The sequence below is a fragment of the Populus euphratica genome, unplaced genomic scaffold (assembly GCF_000495115.2).
Source record: "Populus euphratica unplaced genomic scaffold, PopEup_1.0 scaffold26.1, whole genome shotgun sequence".
NCBI lineage: Eukaryota > Viridiplantae > Streptophyta > Magnoliopsida > Malpighiales > Salicaceae > Populus > Populus euphratica.
The window spans coordinates 537,776-550,420 of NW_011499896.1; the positions used below are offsets into that span (position 1 = coordinate 537,776).

General features: G+C 32.2%; 2 protein-coding genes across 5 annotated transcripts; one reads left to right on the forward strand and one right to left on the reverse strand.

The window, feature by feature from the left end:
• The first annotated feature begins 211 nt into the window (after positions 1-211).
• LOC105132043 (rRNA-processing protein) lies at positions 212-1,818 on the forward strand. 3 transcript variants are annotated; one of them, XM_011035307.1, is made up of 4 exons: positions 212-301; positions 341-574; positions 826-935; positions 1,307-1,818. In XM_011035307.1, the coding sequence occupies exons 2-4, from the start codon at positions 391-393 to the stop codon at positions 1,604-1,606; spliced, it is 594 nt and encodes a 197-aa protein (XP_011033609.1). In that variant the 5' UTR covers positions 212-301; positions 341-390; the 3' UTR covers positions 1,607-1,818. The 3 variants fall into 3 exon arrangements, with proteins under 3 accessions (XP_011033609.1, XP_011033608.1, XP_011033610.1); XM_011035306.1 differs by lacking the exon at positions 212-301 and having other exon boundaries at positions 316-574; XM_011035308.1 differs by lacking the exon at positions 212-301 and having other exon boundaries at positions 316-574; positions 826-920.
• Positions 1,819-5,710: 3,892 nt separating this feature from the next.
• LOC105132044 (protein TRANSPORT INHIBITOR RESPONSE 1) lies at positions 5,711-8,712 on the reverse strand. 2 transcript variants are annotated; one of them, XR_843532.1, is made up of 4 exons: positions 8,070-8,712; positions 7,252-7,744; positions 6,045-6,933; positions 5,711-5,976 (listed from the first exon to the last, which is right to left on the reverse strand). XR_843532.1 is itself a non-coding variant. In XM_011035309.1 (3 exons), the coding sequence occupies exons 1-3, from the start codon at positions 8,531-8,533 to the stop codon at positions 6,136-6,138; spliced, it is 1,755 nt and encodes a 584-aa protein (XP_011033611.1). In that variant the 5' UTR covers positions 8,534-8,712; the 3' UTR covers positions 5,711-6,135. The 2 variants fall into 2 exon arrangements, 1 of the variants encoding a protein (XP_011033611.1); XM_011035309.1 differs by having other exon boundaries at positions 5,711-6,933.
• Between the last annotated feature and the right edge of the window lie 3,933 nt (positions 8,713-12,645).

Genomic DNA, 12,645 nt, shown 5'->3' on the forward strand with positions numbered 1-12,645 from the left:
TTTAAAATTGGAACATGATTGTGCGTGTGTGTGAGAGTGTTTGATGGAGATGTTTATAAAAATATCTAGGGGTTAATTGAGACAAGAATAGTTTGTAAAGGGAAAATCGAAAATAATTCAAACTTGGAGGGGGTATTAAAACAGGACAAAGTTTCAAGGTCTTATTGCAATACCTCATAAACTTTGTGGAGAAATTTGAAATTTACCCTAACTTCAACTGCATCGACCGAATCCTATTAAACGGCAACGCTTCTGCCGAAAGCGTTGAGCCAGAGTCAGATAGTCAATTTAGAACGACGAGGTGACAAAAGAGAGTCAGAAGTCAATTTAGAACGACGAGGTGACAAAAGCGGAGGAGCAAAATTAGGGTTTCTGGAAAATCATTGAAGAATGAAGAAGAAAAATCCAGGCAATAGAGAAGACGATAAGGAGAAAACCAATGGCCCAAAATCAATGATGAACAAAAGGAAGAAAAACATGAAGAGATTAGGAGGAGCCGCCGGTCTTTCTCTTGAAGCCTTCGTTAATGCCAAGGCCAACACTTCCTCCTCCTTCTCCAATCCTGCCCTTATAAGTATGTATAGTTATCGTTTTTTTCTCAATTAAATGGTTGGGTTCTGTTTAATGCTTATTGAAAATGGTTGATCAAGCTCCCAACTTTGGTGGATTTGCTTTTTTTCTGACATATTTTGTTCTTAAATAAGACGTTTAGAAGATGTTGAACGTATACTTGGGCTAGTTCGATGTTTTCAATTTTGTTATGAAATGTGAGACGATCTGCTTTTTTTCTTCCTTTTTGACCTTTTTTTCTTTGTTTTGCATCAGAGAAGCAAAGGGAGTTTTATAAGAATGCCAAGTACGTGAGCAAGTTTAAGAAAAAGTTGAAGCAACAACATCAGCCGAATGAGATCCCTTCGGATGTAAGACCATCAGAGGTGTGAGATCGTTTTCTTTGGACCTGAATCTTATCTTTTTCTTTTTTTTGCTTCGCCGAAAATATCTTGTTTGTTTTAATAAATACCATCATTGCAAAGTATTTCATCGTGTTCTTCTTACAATTTATTAGATGATTATAGAGCTTCAATCTGGGCTCGTGTCCTAGATTGAAAATTGAGATTTTCACTGTACGTTCCATTTGTTTTAGTGTGATTTAGTGAGAATTTATGTCTTGTTGATTAGAAATGCAGCGCAAATGGGTTCTAGAAATTGAAAATTTTCAGTGCAGTTTTTGGTGTATAATTGCTTTCAAGATTGGCATGAAAGTCAAATTCGAACGAGTCATTTACAGTTTCAATTGCTTTTACAGGCTGAGAATGAAAATCGGGAAGGTAGCAAGATGATGAATAAGAATAAGAGGAGCAAGAATAGCTTGAAAGAATTGTATGAGAAGCGGCGTGAAGAGGAAGAGAAGGCAAAGATCGAAAGAGAGGCGATTCTAAAAGCAAAGAAGGAAGAAAGAGAAAGGTCTGAGTCCCGTAGAAAAGCTGCGAGGGAGAAGATGTTCAAGAAGACCCGTCATGGTCAGCCTGTTATGAAGTACAGGATTGAGCATCTCTTGCAGTTAGTTCAAGGTTCCAATGAAAATTCAACTGACAAAAATCTCTAGTGAAGAGATGACCTGACATGTCTTCTTGTTTTGCCTTGGCCGCTTGTACCATGCTTGTTCACTTGACTACATAACTGGTGAAGTTTCCGAGTATTTAGTGTTATTGCTTGAGATGAGATGATAGCAGGAAATTAACTTCATTCTAATCGAATCACAAGACAAAGTACTCTGTTTACTCAAAATTCCAATGATTAATCGTGGTATTATCACAATCTCATAGCAATAGCATGAACTACAACACTAGAAATAAACAATTACGAAGTCGTTTGAGCAGACGAAAACAGTACTACATGATTAACCAGGTACAAAGAACCAAATTCTTCAGCCCTGCCCGCGAAAGCAAGATTAAGATGACAAACTCGCACATGCCGAGGAACCTGGCTGGAGTTGCAAAGAGGAGAACCGTTTCAAGCAACGCGATACAGCACCAAAGCTCGCCGAGGAGGTGGAATACAAATGGCCATGAGGGCAAGAGCTATGACCAGTGCCATGAGAAGTCCCGTGAAATCGAGATCAAGGCCATGATCTGCATGAAATTCTGAGCAAACAACCTTCCCCATGTTCGACAGTTGGGACACGGTCCCGAATCCTCTCTTCTTTTCCCAGATAGAAAAGAAACGCAGATGCAAGAAGGATATGTTGGCTTTTCCTTTTCTTTGATTTTTATAATAGAGAATGCAGAAGTATCAATCGGGGTTTGTTTAATTTCCAATTAAAGTCAAGTCGTCGTGGAAAATGTTCATAGAGGCTGGCTTTTTTGGAGGATAGATGTCTCCAGAAAAGTCGAAGCTAGCCAATGGTATTTGGGGTCCGGTAATTCAAACCGGAACCACCCCCAGCGTCGGTTTCAAGCTAAACATGAACACGTTTTTTTCACTTTTAGAAACTGTTTTTGAAAAACAAAAACAAAATCTTTTCTTTACTTTAATTTTTTTAAATCATTTTAATATATTAATATTAAAAATAAATTTAAAAAGTTATTTCAATTCATTCTTTAATCAAAAATATTTTAAAACACAACTTAAAGTAAATCTGGTGTTACAAAATCCAGTAAAATTTGTTAATTTTAATAAATTGATCTAAACCCATGTGAACTGGTTATTAGCGCAGGGTCGACCCACGTAGAGGTTTTTTCTTTCAATTAATTGAGAGGCGGGATTACCCTCAACAGTTAAGTTTTTTTTTTTTTTGAATCCAAACCTTTTTTTTTAATTTTATTTTTTTTCTAAATTTCATTCTTATATTTTTATTCAGTAATAATTATTCTTTTCATATTTGCTCTTACAAAGAACTCAACCCTTAAGGGTGGTTTCTTGAATTGAGAGGCGGGATTACCCTCAACAGTTAAGTTTTTTTTTTTTTTTGATTCCAAACCTTTTTTTTTTAATTTTATTTTTTTTCTAAATTTCATTCTTATATTTTTTAATAATTATTTTAATTAATTTTAAATCTGACAAATCAACTTAATCACGTCAAAATAACTTTTGCACAGGTTACTTCATAATATAAAATAAATGAGTTGATATTTCACATACCAATTTATTATTTTATCTCATCTAAAATTTTAAGTTACTTTGTCAGAAATGTTCATCTTCAATCAAAATAATTATCCTTGTAATTTATTTTTAAATTTGGGGGCATACAAACATCATACTAGATAGTGTATTTCATGATGCCCGGAGGGTGAAATAGTCAAATTCAGCCATAATCATAGCAACAGAGGATATAACACAAGATGATAATTATAAATATATTGATCGTGTGGCCGTCACAGATATAGATGACTTCTTTCCTTTCACTTGACTTGTTATTCGATTTTTTAGAATTAACATGATTTTTAAAAAATATTAGAAAAATAACACCTTAAAAAAAACTAATAAAATAATACAATTTATACATATAATGGTTAAAAAATACAACATTCATAACTTGTCGTTATTTATAATATTGATAATTAAAAAACCTATGAAATGGATTCATAAAAGAAAAGAGAAATTAAAATAAATAAATCATGGGACATATTTAAACTTTAATTATGGCATTAACAATACAATAAAAAAAAATTTGATATGAATAAATCCCATACAACAAGGAAGGCCATTAAAAATGTTTGGAAATGTGGTTGTGGTTGTTTTTCAAAATGTTTTTCATTTAGAAAAATATGTTAATAATATTTTTTTTATTTTTAAAAAATTATTTTTGAGATCAGCACATTAAAATAATTTGAAAATATCAAAAATGTATTAATTCAAAAAAAAAAATTTAAAATTTTTTAGAAACACTTTTAAAAAGCACTCCTAAACATCGTCTAACAATAACTTTAGTTTGTCACATTTGACACTTAAAAGTAATAAAGTGGCTCTTTTATTTTTAACAAGTGTGATACACTTAGATCATTGTTGTGTGATATTTATTGATTCAGTTGGATTAATTCTATTTAAATTTTTTTTATAATACTAATGGTATCGTAATCAAAATTTCAATATATCTCTATTTTTCTCTTTTTTTCTAGTATACAACTTATTTGACAATTTTTTAAACATTGTTGTTCCAAACAATAAAAAGTTATAAATATCATATTTTTTAATCACAACATATAAAATATGTTATTTTATTTAAAAAATAAATAAATTTTATTATTTCACCAATATTTTTTTAGCCTTATTATCCATATACGGGACCACCCTTTGATTTTTCTGCTTTGGGCTGCGCTGTTCTGTTTTTTAGTTTTTTTCATTGAACAATAATGTTGATAGTTATTGATAAAGACACAAGCTCAATACACGACAGGTTGCTTAAATTCAATGTAAGAAGTGAGCCTGATTAGCTAATATATCTATAACATGTGGAAAACATTATGGTGTTCGTAAGGCACTTTATTATTATTATTTTTAAATTTTTAAGCCTTTTTTTTTAATTAGACTTTTCTTTTTTATAGAGGCTCTCTTTTTTTTCGGTTCAACCCCTCTTGTTTTTTCATTTCCTTTTTTTAAATTTTATTTTTTTTCTCAATTTTATTATTAAATTTTTTTTTCAGTTCAACCCCTCGTGTTTTTTCATTCCCCTTTTTTAATTTTATTTTTTTCTCAATTTTATTATTAAATTTATTTCAACAATCATTCAGAATATTTTTAAATCAATCAAATTAATTAAATTATATCAAAACAACTCATATATAATTTAATTTAATTTTAAATACGATCTAGATAAAAAACCAATCTCAAAATCTTTTTTAAGTTTTTTATTACTTTTAACTCAAGTTCTCTTTAAATCAACCAAATTAATTAATTCATATCTAGATAATTATATCTAGATAATTCTCACGTTGAAGATTAAACTTAACAAAACATTACATTAAATTAGATACTGATGTTTTATTTATGTCAACTTTATCCTCTTTTCTTATTCATCCTCGAAGATTTTTTTGTACCAAAAATATATATTATCTCTTGTCAAACAAATCATATTAAAACAACTCTCAAATTATTTAATTTAAAACACAAGCTACGCAAGTTTAAAACAAGAACTACACAAGGAATAGAATTAAGATGTTTCAAAGTTGACATTAGATTTTATGATAATGTTAAATAATTTTAAATCACTTAATATATTCATAATAAGATCTAATTCAATTCAAAACATAGCTGCAATGTAAACTGTGAAGAGATGTTTTTTATATAAAAATATATCAAAAAAAAATATTTTTTAAAATTTATTTTTAAAATTAACACATCAAAATAATTTAAAAATATTAAAAAAATAATTTTTAACAAAAATAAAAAATAAAAAAACACCATTCGACTCTGATTTCCAAACATGCTCGAGGCAACCATAATAAAGCGGGGGAGTACATTTGATTGCATTTAAAGCAAAAACTGACTTTGTAAATTTAACAGTGAGGACAAGGGGGGCTTAAAAACTCTTCAAGTGTAGGAAAAGTTGAATGCATCAACATTGCATGTCAGAATATTTAAAGAAACTCTAGGTGTACTTTACAATTTACCCAAAAAAAAAAAAAAAACTCATTGGCGTGGTTAGATGAAAATGAAAAATATACTTTTTATATATATAAAAAAAGAGTATTATATCAAATAGGACCCGATCGCTAGTTAACCCAAGACATTTTCCCCGTCTTTTTTAGATTGAATTTTTTATTTCCAGTTTTTTTATCCGCTGCCAGATGCAAAAGTCTGCAAATAGGATACACGATTCACCATCCAAGTTTAACAAGTTTGATTGACACGTCATACTACAACATCTCTTTATTATTCTTTAAGCAGCATCCAATAGCTCAGCCAACTATAAATGGATGGCAAGAGAGCTCTTGAGCCTCAGTATACCTTCAAACCTTGATCCCATCCAATCAGGGGCTGCAATTTTATGAAGCTGGATAAAATGAAAAATGCGAAACAATTGGTATAGCATAGAGTGCATGTACCTGCTGTATTCATTCACTACAGCCTGTGAGGTCTACAGGCAAGGGTATCGATCCTTGAAAGAAGAGGCAGCTCGATCAAATAAAAGACATTTCAAGAAAACCTTGACACAGAATCTTCATCCATTGTCCAAACAAATCCAGGCATGTCAAACCTAGGCCCCGCAATGGTTCTGTATATATAAAGCTTCTCAACAGGGCAGCTTTCCGGCCTCGATTCTGGAGGTCCCCTCTCATCAATAACTTCAACATTGAGCCTAGGCATCTTCTGACCTAGCAGCTTACATGCTCCAAAACTCACACAGCAAGAAGACATCCAAAGGGATCGCATTGTCTCCAGCTTTGCAGCATTGGCCAAAAGAGCTTTGTCACCAAAGGGACAATCCCTTATCTCTAGTTTGCAAAGCTTTTCGCACCCAGACAACACATGGTGGAGTCCCAGATCACTATCCCCAGCAAATGCCACAGATAGCATCTCTAACTTTTTGGCGTAAGTTCCAATATACTCAAACACGCGATCAGTCAATAGACCTGAGAGGGAAAGACGCCGGAGATCCTTGCAGTTTTCAACAATGGCTCCAAAACCCAAATCCAGAGGCCGGAGTGTTTGATAATCAGGAGCCCGTGGTTCAATAATACAAAGACGAAAGCAAGTCATACTTGGGCAGTTCTTTGCTATTGTAACTAGGGCAGCATTAGTCATTTGACGGCAAAAGTACAGAACTGAATGAAGCTTGGGACAGCCTTCAGAGACAGAGACAAGGCCCCTTTCTGTCAAGGACACATTTGGTTCCACGCCATATGGGTCAGATGGAAACACCCTTAACTCTGTCAGGTCCTTGCAACATGCTGCAAGAGCTTCGAGTCCAATGTCTTCAATGTAATCCAGCACCTGCATTCATGCCCATTATTAGCTTAAGAACAAAAACAGCAGGATTTTGTTTCTATTTTTTTGGAATAAAAAAGAAGAAACCGGAACTTGAGTCACATAGATGCAAAGCAACATCCATGCATGGTTCTGCAACAGCAATTAAAGTGATACCCATATAAAAAATTGAAAGCAAAAATTGACAAATGAGCTAGCAAACATCTAGCTCTCACAATAAACTCTAGCTTTTCTAGAAATTGTGCCTCCTGCCAAGTGTACAAGGGAAGAGGTATTCAGAAATAAAAATTATGATAGAACTTAAAATTACAAGGTAAAACTAACCCATAAGCGCTGCAGACTTGGGCATTGACTGACAAGCTTAATGAGATCAGCGCCCTGTATATTAGCATACCTCAAGTTGAGTGATTTTAAGCCAGAACAAACAGGATAAACTGCTGGAAGGTAACCTGGAAAAACATTCCAAAACCCAGATAGGCTCCTCAGTTCTTTACACCCAGAAAAAGCTCCTGCCAGTTTTGAGAATACATCAGGCTTCAACTCGGCTGAGTAAGCACCTGTGCCCAATTCAACCAGTTGCGGTGCACTGCGAAGAAGATTGGCAAGCTTGTCAAGGGGCACAGCATGGTTGAGCTGAAGAATCTTCAGATCAGGACACCGGCCTACCAGGCGTTCCAGAGCTGAGAAACTAACCTCGACCCCCAAGCAGGAAATATTAAGAGACGCGAGTGATGTAAACGAGTCAGGAAAGCGGCTCAACCACTGCACACTTAGATCATCCACCTCACTCTCTCGCAAATCCAGCCCCCTCAGATTCCTGCAAACAAGTTTACTAAATTACTAATAATAAAAACTACGATAATAGAAGTTTAAACAAGTTCAACCACGGTGTGAGAGAAAGAAAACTGATAAAAGCGTAATTTGGTACAAAATTAGCACTTCATCACTGTCCTTGTCATTGAAAATGATGGCATCCTTAATAAAGTTGCTTTCTTAATCATGTAGTTATGTTTTGTGCCAATAATCATAAATTAAAAGAATAATCACCAAAATCACTATAACAAATTAAAACTGGGTTTGAGTTCAGACAGCTCAAAGAGGAGCGAATGAAATAAATAGAGAGAGTGCAGCAAGTAAGAAACCTGCAATTGGCCGCAACGGCAGCAAGTCCATCAGTAGAGAAACCCTCACAAGACGAAAGCACCAAAACCTTAAAATTCTTAAAACTCTTAGCAATCACCTTCAAACTCTCATCTGAAACCACCATCCTCTTCAACCTAATCTCTTCCAGCCACGGATACGCAGTAGCCAACGCCGCGATCCAAGGGCAAACACAACCTCCCCAACCGTCAGGCACCAAATTAAAGTCCGCAAAGTGCGGCTTTCCTTTGAGCTCCACCGATCTGAGCTCCGGAAACCTCCTTATAACCATCTCCGGCCTCACCGCATAACAGTTGCCTACAAATATCCTCTTCCTACACCACCTCTCTATCTCGTACCACGACTTACACACCAGCGATACGGCGTTCCTGTCTTTGTCGTTTGTGATAAAAGACAACACATGCTCTAGCACTTCCTCCGGGAACGAATTCGCCTTTCTCAACATTATCAAAGCCTGAGCAAACGCTGCCGAGCGAGATTTGCAGAGTGGGTGAGTTTTGGATTTTTTTAAAGAGTGACTGGATGATGAGATTAGATTTTACCTATGGTAAAAGAAGGAGGATGTCGAGTGAGATTAAGACACGTGAAGAGTAGTTAAAGGTTGGCCGTTGGATGAGCGGTGCGGGAAAGAAAAGGGCGGCGATCTTAATTATTTTTTTAAATTCTTTAGTTTTAAATTTTTTATATATTTTTTTAAATTTTTTTGATATATTAATTTTAAAAATAATTTTTTAAAGTGTGTGTATATATATATATATTTATTGTAATTTTAAACAGTCCCTCTTATGGAAGGTTGGGCTCGACGAAAATGGTTACTTCAACTCTTTTAATTTATTGTGAGAAGAGAATAATGTGGAGAAATATGAATAATTAGTTTTGTACATTGAGTTATTTTTTTTAGTTAAAAAATTAAATATATAAATTTTTAATATGTTTTTTTATATGTAAAAAATATTAATCATGGTTCATCTTTATCTAATTACTTAAATTATTATTTTTATTTGATCAAAAAGTAATTAAAATTAATATATTTAATTTCTCAGTATAGATTATGTACTAAGTTATTTTGAATAACTATATTTTTTAAATTATATTATTTATTTAATTAAATAATTGTTTACATGAATAAAACATAAAAAATAATCTCAAGCAAATGTGAAATAAATTAAACTATAAAATAACTTAATAATAAATGATCAAACTAAAAAATAAAAATTTGAGCAAGCTCGCATGAAACCGACAACCTTACGTCCATGTGCACATGAGTTGAGATTACAGAAGTCAACGGTCTATCTAACATTGCTAAACGCAACCCCCTTTTTAAAGTGTATGGACAGCTTCTAGTAACAAAAAGTGGGTTGGTTTGCATAACGATAACGATGTAATATTTGTTTTTAAAATATTATTATTAATATAAGTATTTGAATTAACTTTAATATATTTTGATTAATTACATAAATTTTAAAATTTATTACAATGTAAATCTTTAATAATCTTAAAAAAATTCAAATTTGTAACTAAATTTAAATGATTGAGCTATCTCTCCATATTATTAAAAAATAAATCCAAAATTTAAATGATTGAGCTATCTCTCCATATTAATATTTACATTATTTGATATTCGTTGAACTTGATTAAGATAAATATTATAAAAAGTAATAAATAAAAAATTAAATAAATAAATATTATAGGTTGGATATAAGTTGAAATTTTTAAAAATTATTTAACTCATGTAATTTTATTTAGATAGTGAGTAATAATATTGATGTAAATATTTTCCTTGTCCTTTTCTCTTGTAATTTTATTTAGATAGTGAGTAATTCTAATATTCATGTAAATATTTTCCTTGTCCTTTTCTCTTCTCTCTTACTTGTTTTTTTATATATATCATTTTTTTATCTCATGTTTGAATGTGTCATTTTTTTATGTTTACTGCTAACCATATGTTTGAGATACGGTGAAACACATTGTGATATCAATTATAATTAAAAACACATAATTATATGCTCTTGAGAGTTTTTTTTTTTCTTGAATTGTTCGATGAATAGAAGAATTGATATGCTCTAACCATAAATATCTATAATATCCATAAAAAATTTAACTCAATTCAATATGTTCAATCCACTGAATTTTATTTTTTTAATAAATTAAATTATAGTTACTAACCGACTCATGAACACCACTAATTTCCAATGCTGTAAAATGCAGATGCTGTTAAACTTTAAACTCATCCGTATTGGTATTTTACTTTTCCGACACAGCAGTAATACCCAACAACAATAGTTATTGTTATTTTACTTTTCCGATAGTTATTCTCTTTTATTTTATAGCACATCAATTTTCAGGTTTTTTTTAATTTTCTTTTATTTAAATAAGTATTTGGAATGGTGTATTGAAAAAAAAAACACAACTTTAACTACTCTCAGAGTATGTTTTTCAAAAATATTTTTTGTTTGAAAATAAATAAAAATAATTTTATTTATTTATTTATTTATGATATTAACACATTAAAAATATTAATTTAATAATTTTTCAAATCAAATATATTTTAAAAATTTTATCAATTACGTTTACAAACACAAAATAAGCAACTTACAGGATAAGCATGTACCAGTGGTGCCGGTTTCTTTTTTTCCTCGGTTTCTGGTTGTCACTTTCACCGGAGAAAATGTAAAAAAGAAAAAGGAAAAAATTCGTGTGGTGTCATAATTTTTTCCTTGCAATTAACTGGGAAAAAAAAATATATATATATATATAAAAGGAGGAATCATTTCGAACATGTTATCTCAGATGCATTATTAATGAATCTTTCACTTTCAATGCACATGATGACAGATGGTACTATGGGGTGGCAGTGCTGTCTGAATCAGCTTCGAGGCCAAGCTGCAGCGGTAAAAAACCAGAACGGTTTACGATCATAAGTTCAAATGGAGAAGATCTTCATCGGTGGACAGCCAGCCTCCTGCGGAGGCATCCTTACCCATGGCCTACCGTGAAAGCGATTGTCGTTACGTTGACTTCTTGCTATTCTCCTGGGGAGTTTACACGTGGTAAAAATCGAGTTTTTTCCCCATAACACAACGGTTTTTTTTTTCCTCTAAATTAACACATTTATTTTAAAAAATTATTTACAGATTAACATAATTTGAATGCAACTTGAGATGGTCGAGTTTTACATGCACAACTAACATGGGCTCAAAGATTTCTCTCTCTCTTTTTTTTTCCTGGCCCATTGTTTCATTTCGTCCATCAATTTTCTATTTAGTTAACCTTAGTTTTATTATTATGATCATTTTATTTGTTTTTTTTTAAATAAAATAACCCAGATAATTAAAAAATTTAAAAATCATCCTTTGCCCAGCTTAAATAAAATCAAGTTTAATTGATGAAATAATCATAATAATAGAACTAAGATTAACTTAATATAAAAATTGAGGGACCAGGTGAGAGAATAAGGGAAAAAAATAGGCCGACTAATAATCAGGACGTGAAAAGGAGAGAGAGAGAGAGAGAGAGAATGGAAGGGAAGGGAAAGAGTGAGATGTTGGCATTGCATTGTAACTCTGGAAAAAGGAAAAAATAAGCAACTCACATGGGCACAAACCGTCATAATTTTTTCCTTGCAATTAACTGGGGGGAAAAAAAAAAATATATATATATATAAAAGGAGGAATCATTTCGAACATGTTATCTCAGATGCATTATTAATGAATCTTTCACTTTCAATGCACATGATGACAGATGGTACTATGGGGTGGCAGTGCTGTCTGAATCAGCTTCGAGGCCAAGCTGCAGTGGTAAAACAACTGAACGGTTTACGATCATGAGTTCAAACGGAGAAGATCTTGATCGGTGGACAGCCAGCCTCCTGCAGAGGCATCCTTACCCATGGCCTACCGTGAAAGCGATTGTCGTTACGTTGACTTCTTGTTATTCTCCTGAGGAGTTTACACGTGGTAAAAATTGAGTTTTTTCCCCGTAACACAACGGTTTTTTTTTTTTTTTTCTCTAAATTAACACATTTATTTTAAAAAATTATTTAGAGATTAGCACAATTTGAATGCAACTCGAGATGCTCGAGTTTTACATGCACAACTCACATGGGCACAAAGATTTCTCTCTCTCGTTTTTTTCCTAGCCCATTGTTTCATTTCATCCGTCAATTTTCTATTTAGTTAACCTTAGTTTTATTATTATGATCATTTTATTTGTTGTTTTTTAAATAAAATAACCCAAATAATTAAAAAATTTAAAAATCATCTTTTTCCCAGCTTAAATAAAATCAAGTTTAATTGATGAAATAATCATAATAATAGAACTAAGATTAACTTAATATAAAAATTGAGGGACCAGGTGAGAGAATAAGGGAAAAAAATAGGCCGACTAATAATCAGGACTTGAAAAAAAGAGAGAGAGAGAGAGAGTGGAAGGGAAGGGAAGGGAAAGGGTGAGATGTTGGCATTGCATTGTAACTCTGATGACGACACACCTACTACTAACACAGATATTAAAATAACATAACATTCAAAGTATCAACGAAGGAAAACAAAAAAGATT

Excerpts from the sequence above, each read along its gene's own strand:
- LOC105132043 (XM_011035307.1), top strand. The coding sequence starts at position 391 with ATGAAGAAGAAAAATCCAGGCAATAGAGAAGACGATAAGGAGAAAACC. Across the intron at positions 575-825 it reads CTCCAATCCTGCCCTTATAA|AGAAGCAAAGGGAGTTTTAT; the intron begins GTATGTATAGTT and ends GTTTTGCATCAG. Across the intron at positions 936-1,306 it reads CGGATGTAAGACCATCAGAG|GCTGAGAATGAAAATCGGGA; the intron begins GTGTGAGATCGT and ends TTGCTTTTACAG.
- LOC105132044 (XM_011035309.1), bottom strand. The coding sequence starts at position 8,533 with ATGTTGAGAAAGGCGAATTCGTTCCCGGAGGAAGTGCTAGAGCATGTG. Across the intron at positions 7,745-8,069 it reads GCCGTTGCGGCCAATTGCAG|GAATCTGAGGGGGCTGGATT; the intron begins GTTTCTTACTTG and ends ACTTGTTTGCAG. Across the intron at positions 6,934-7,251 it reads CAAGTCTGCAGCGCTTATGG|GTGCTGGATTACATTGAAGA; the intron begins GTTAGTTTTACC and ends GCATGAATGCAG.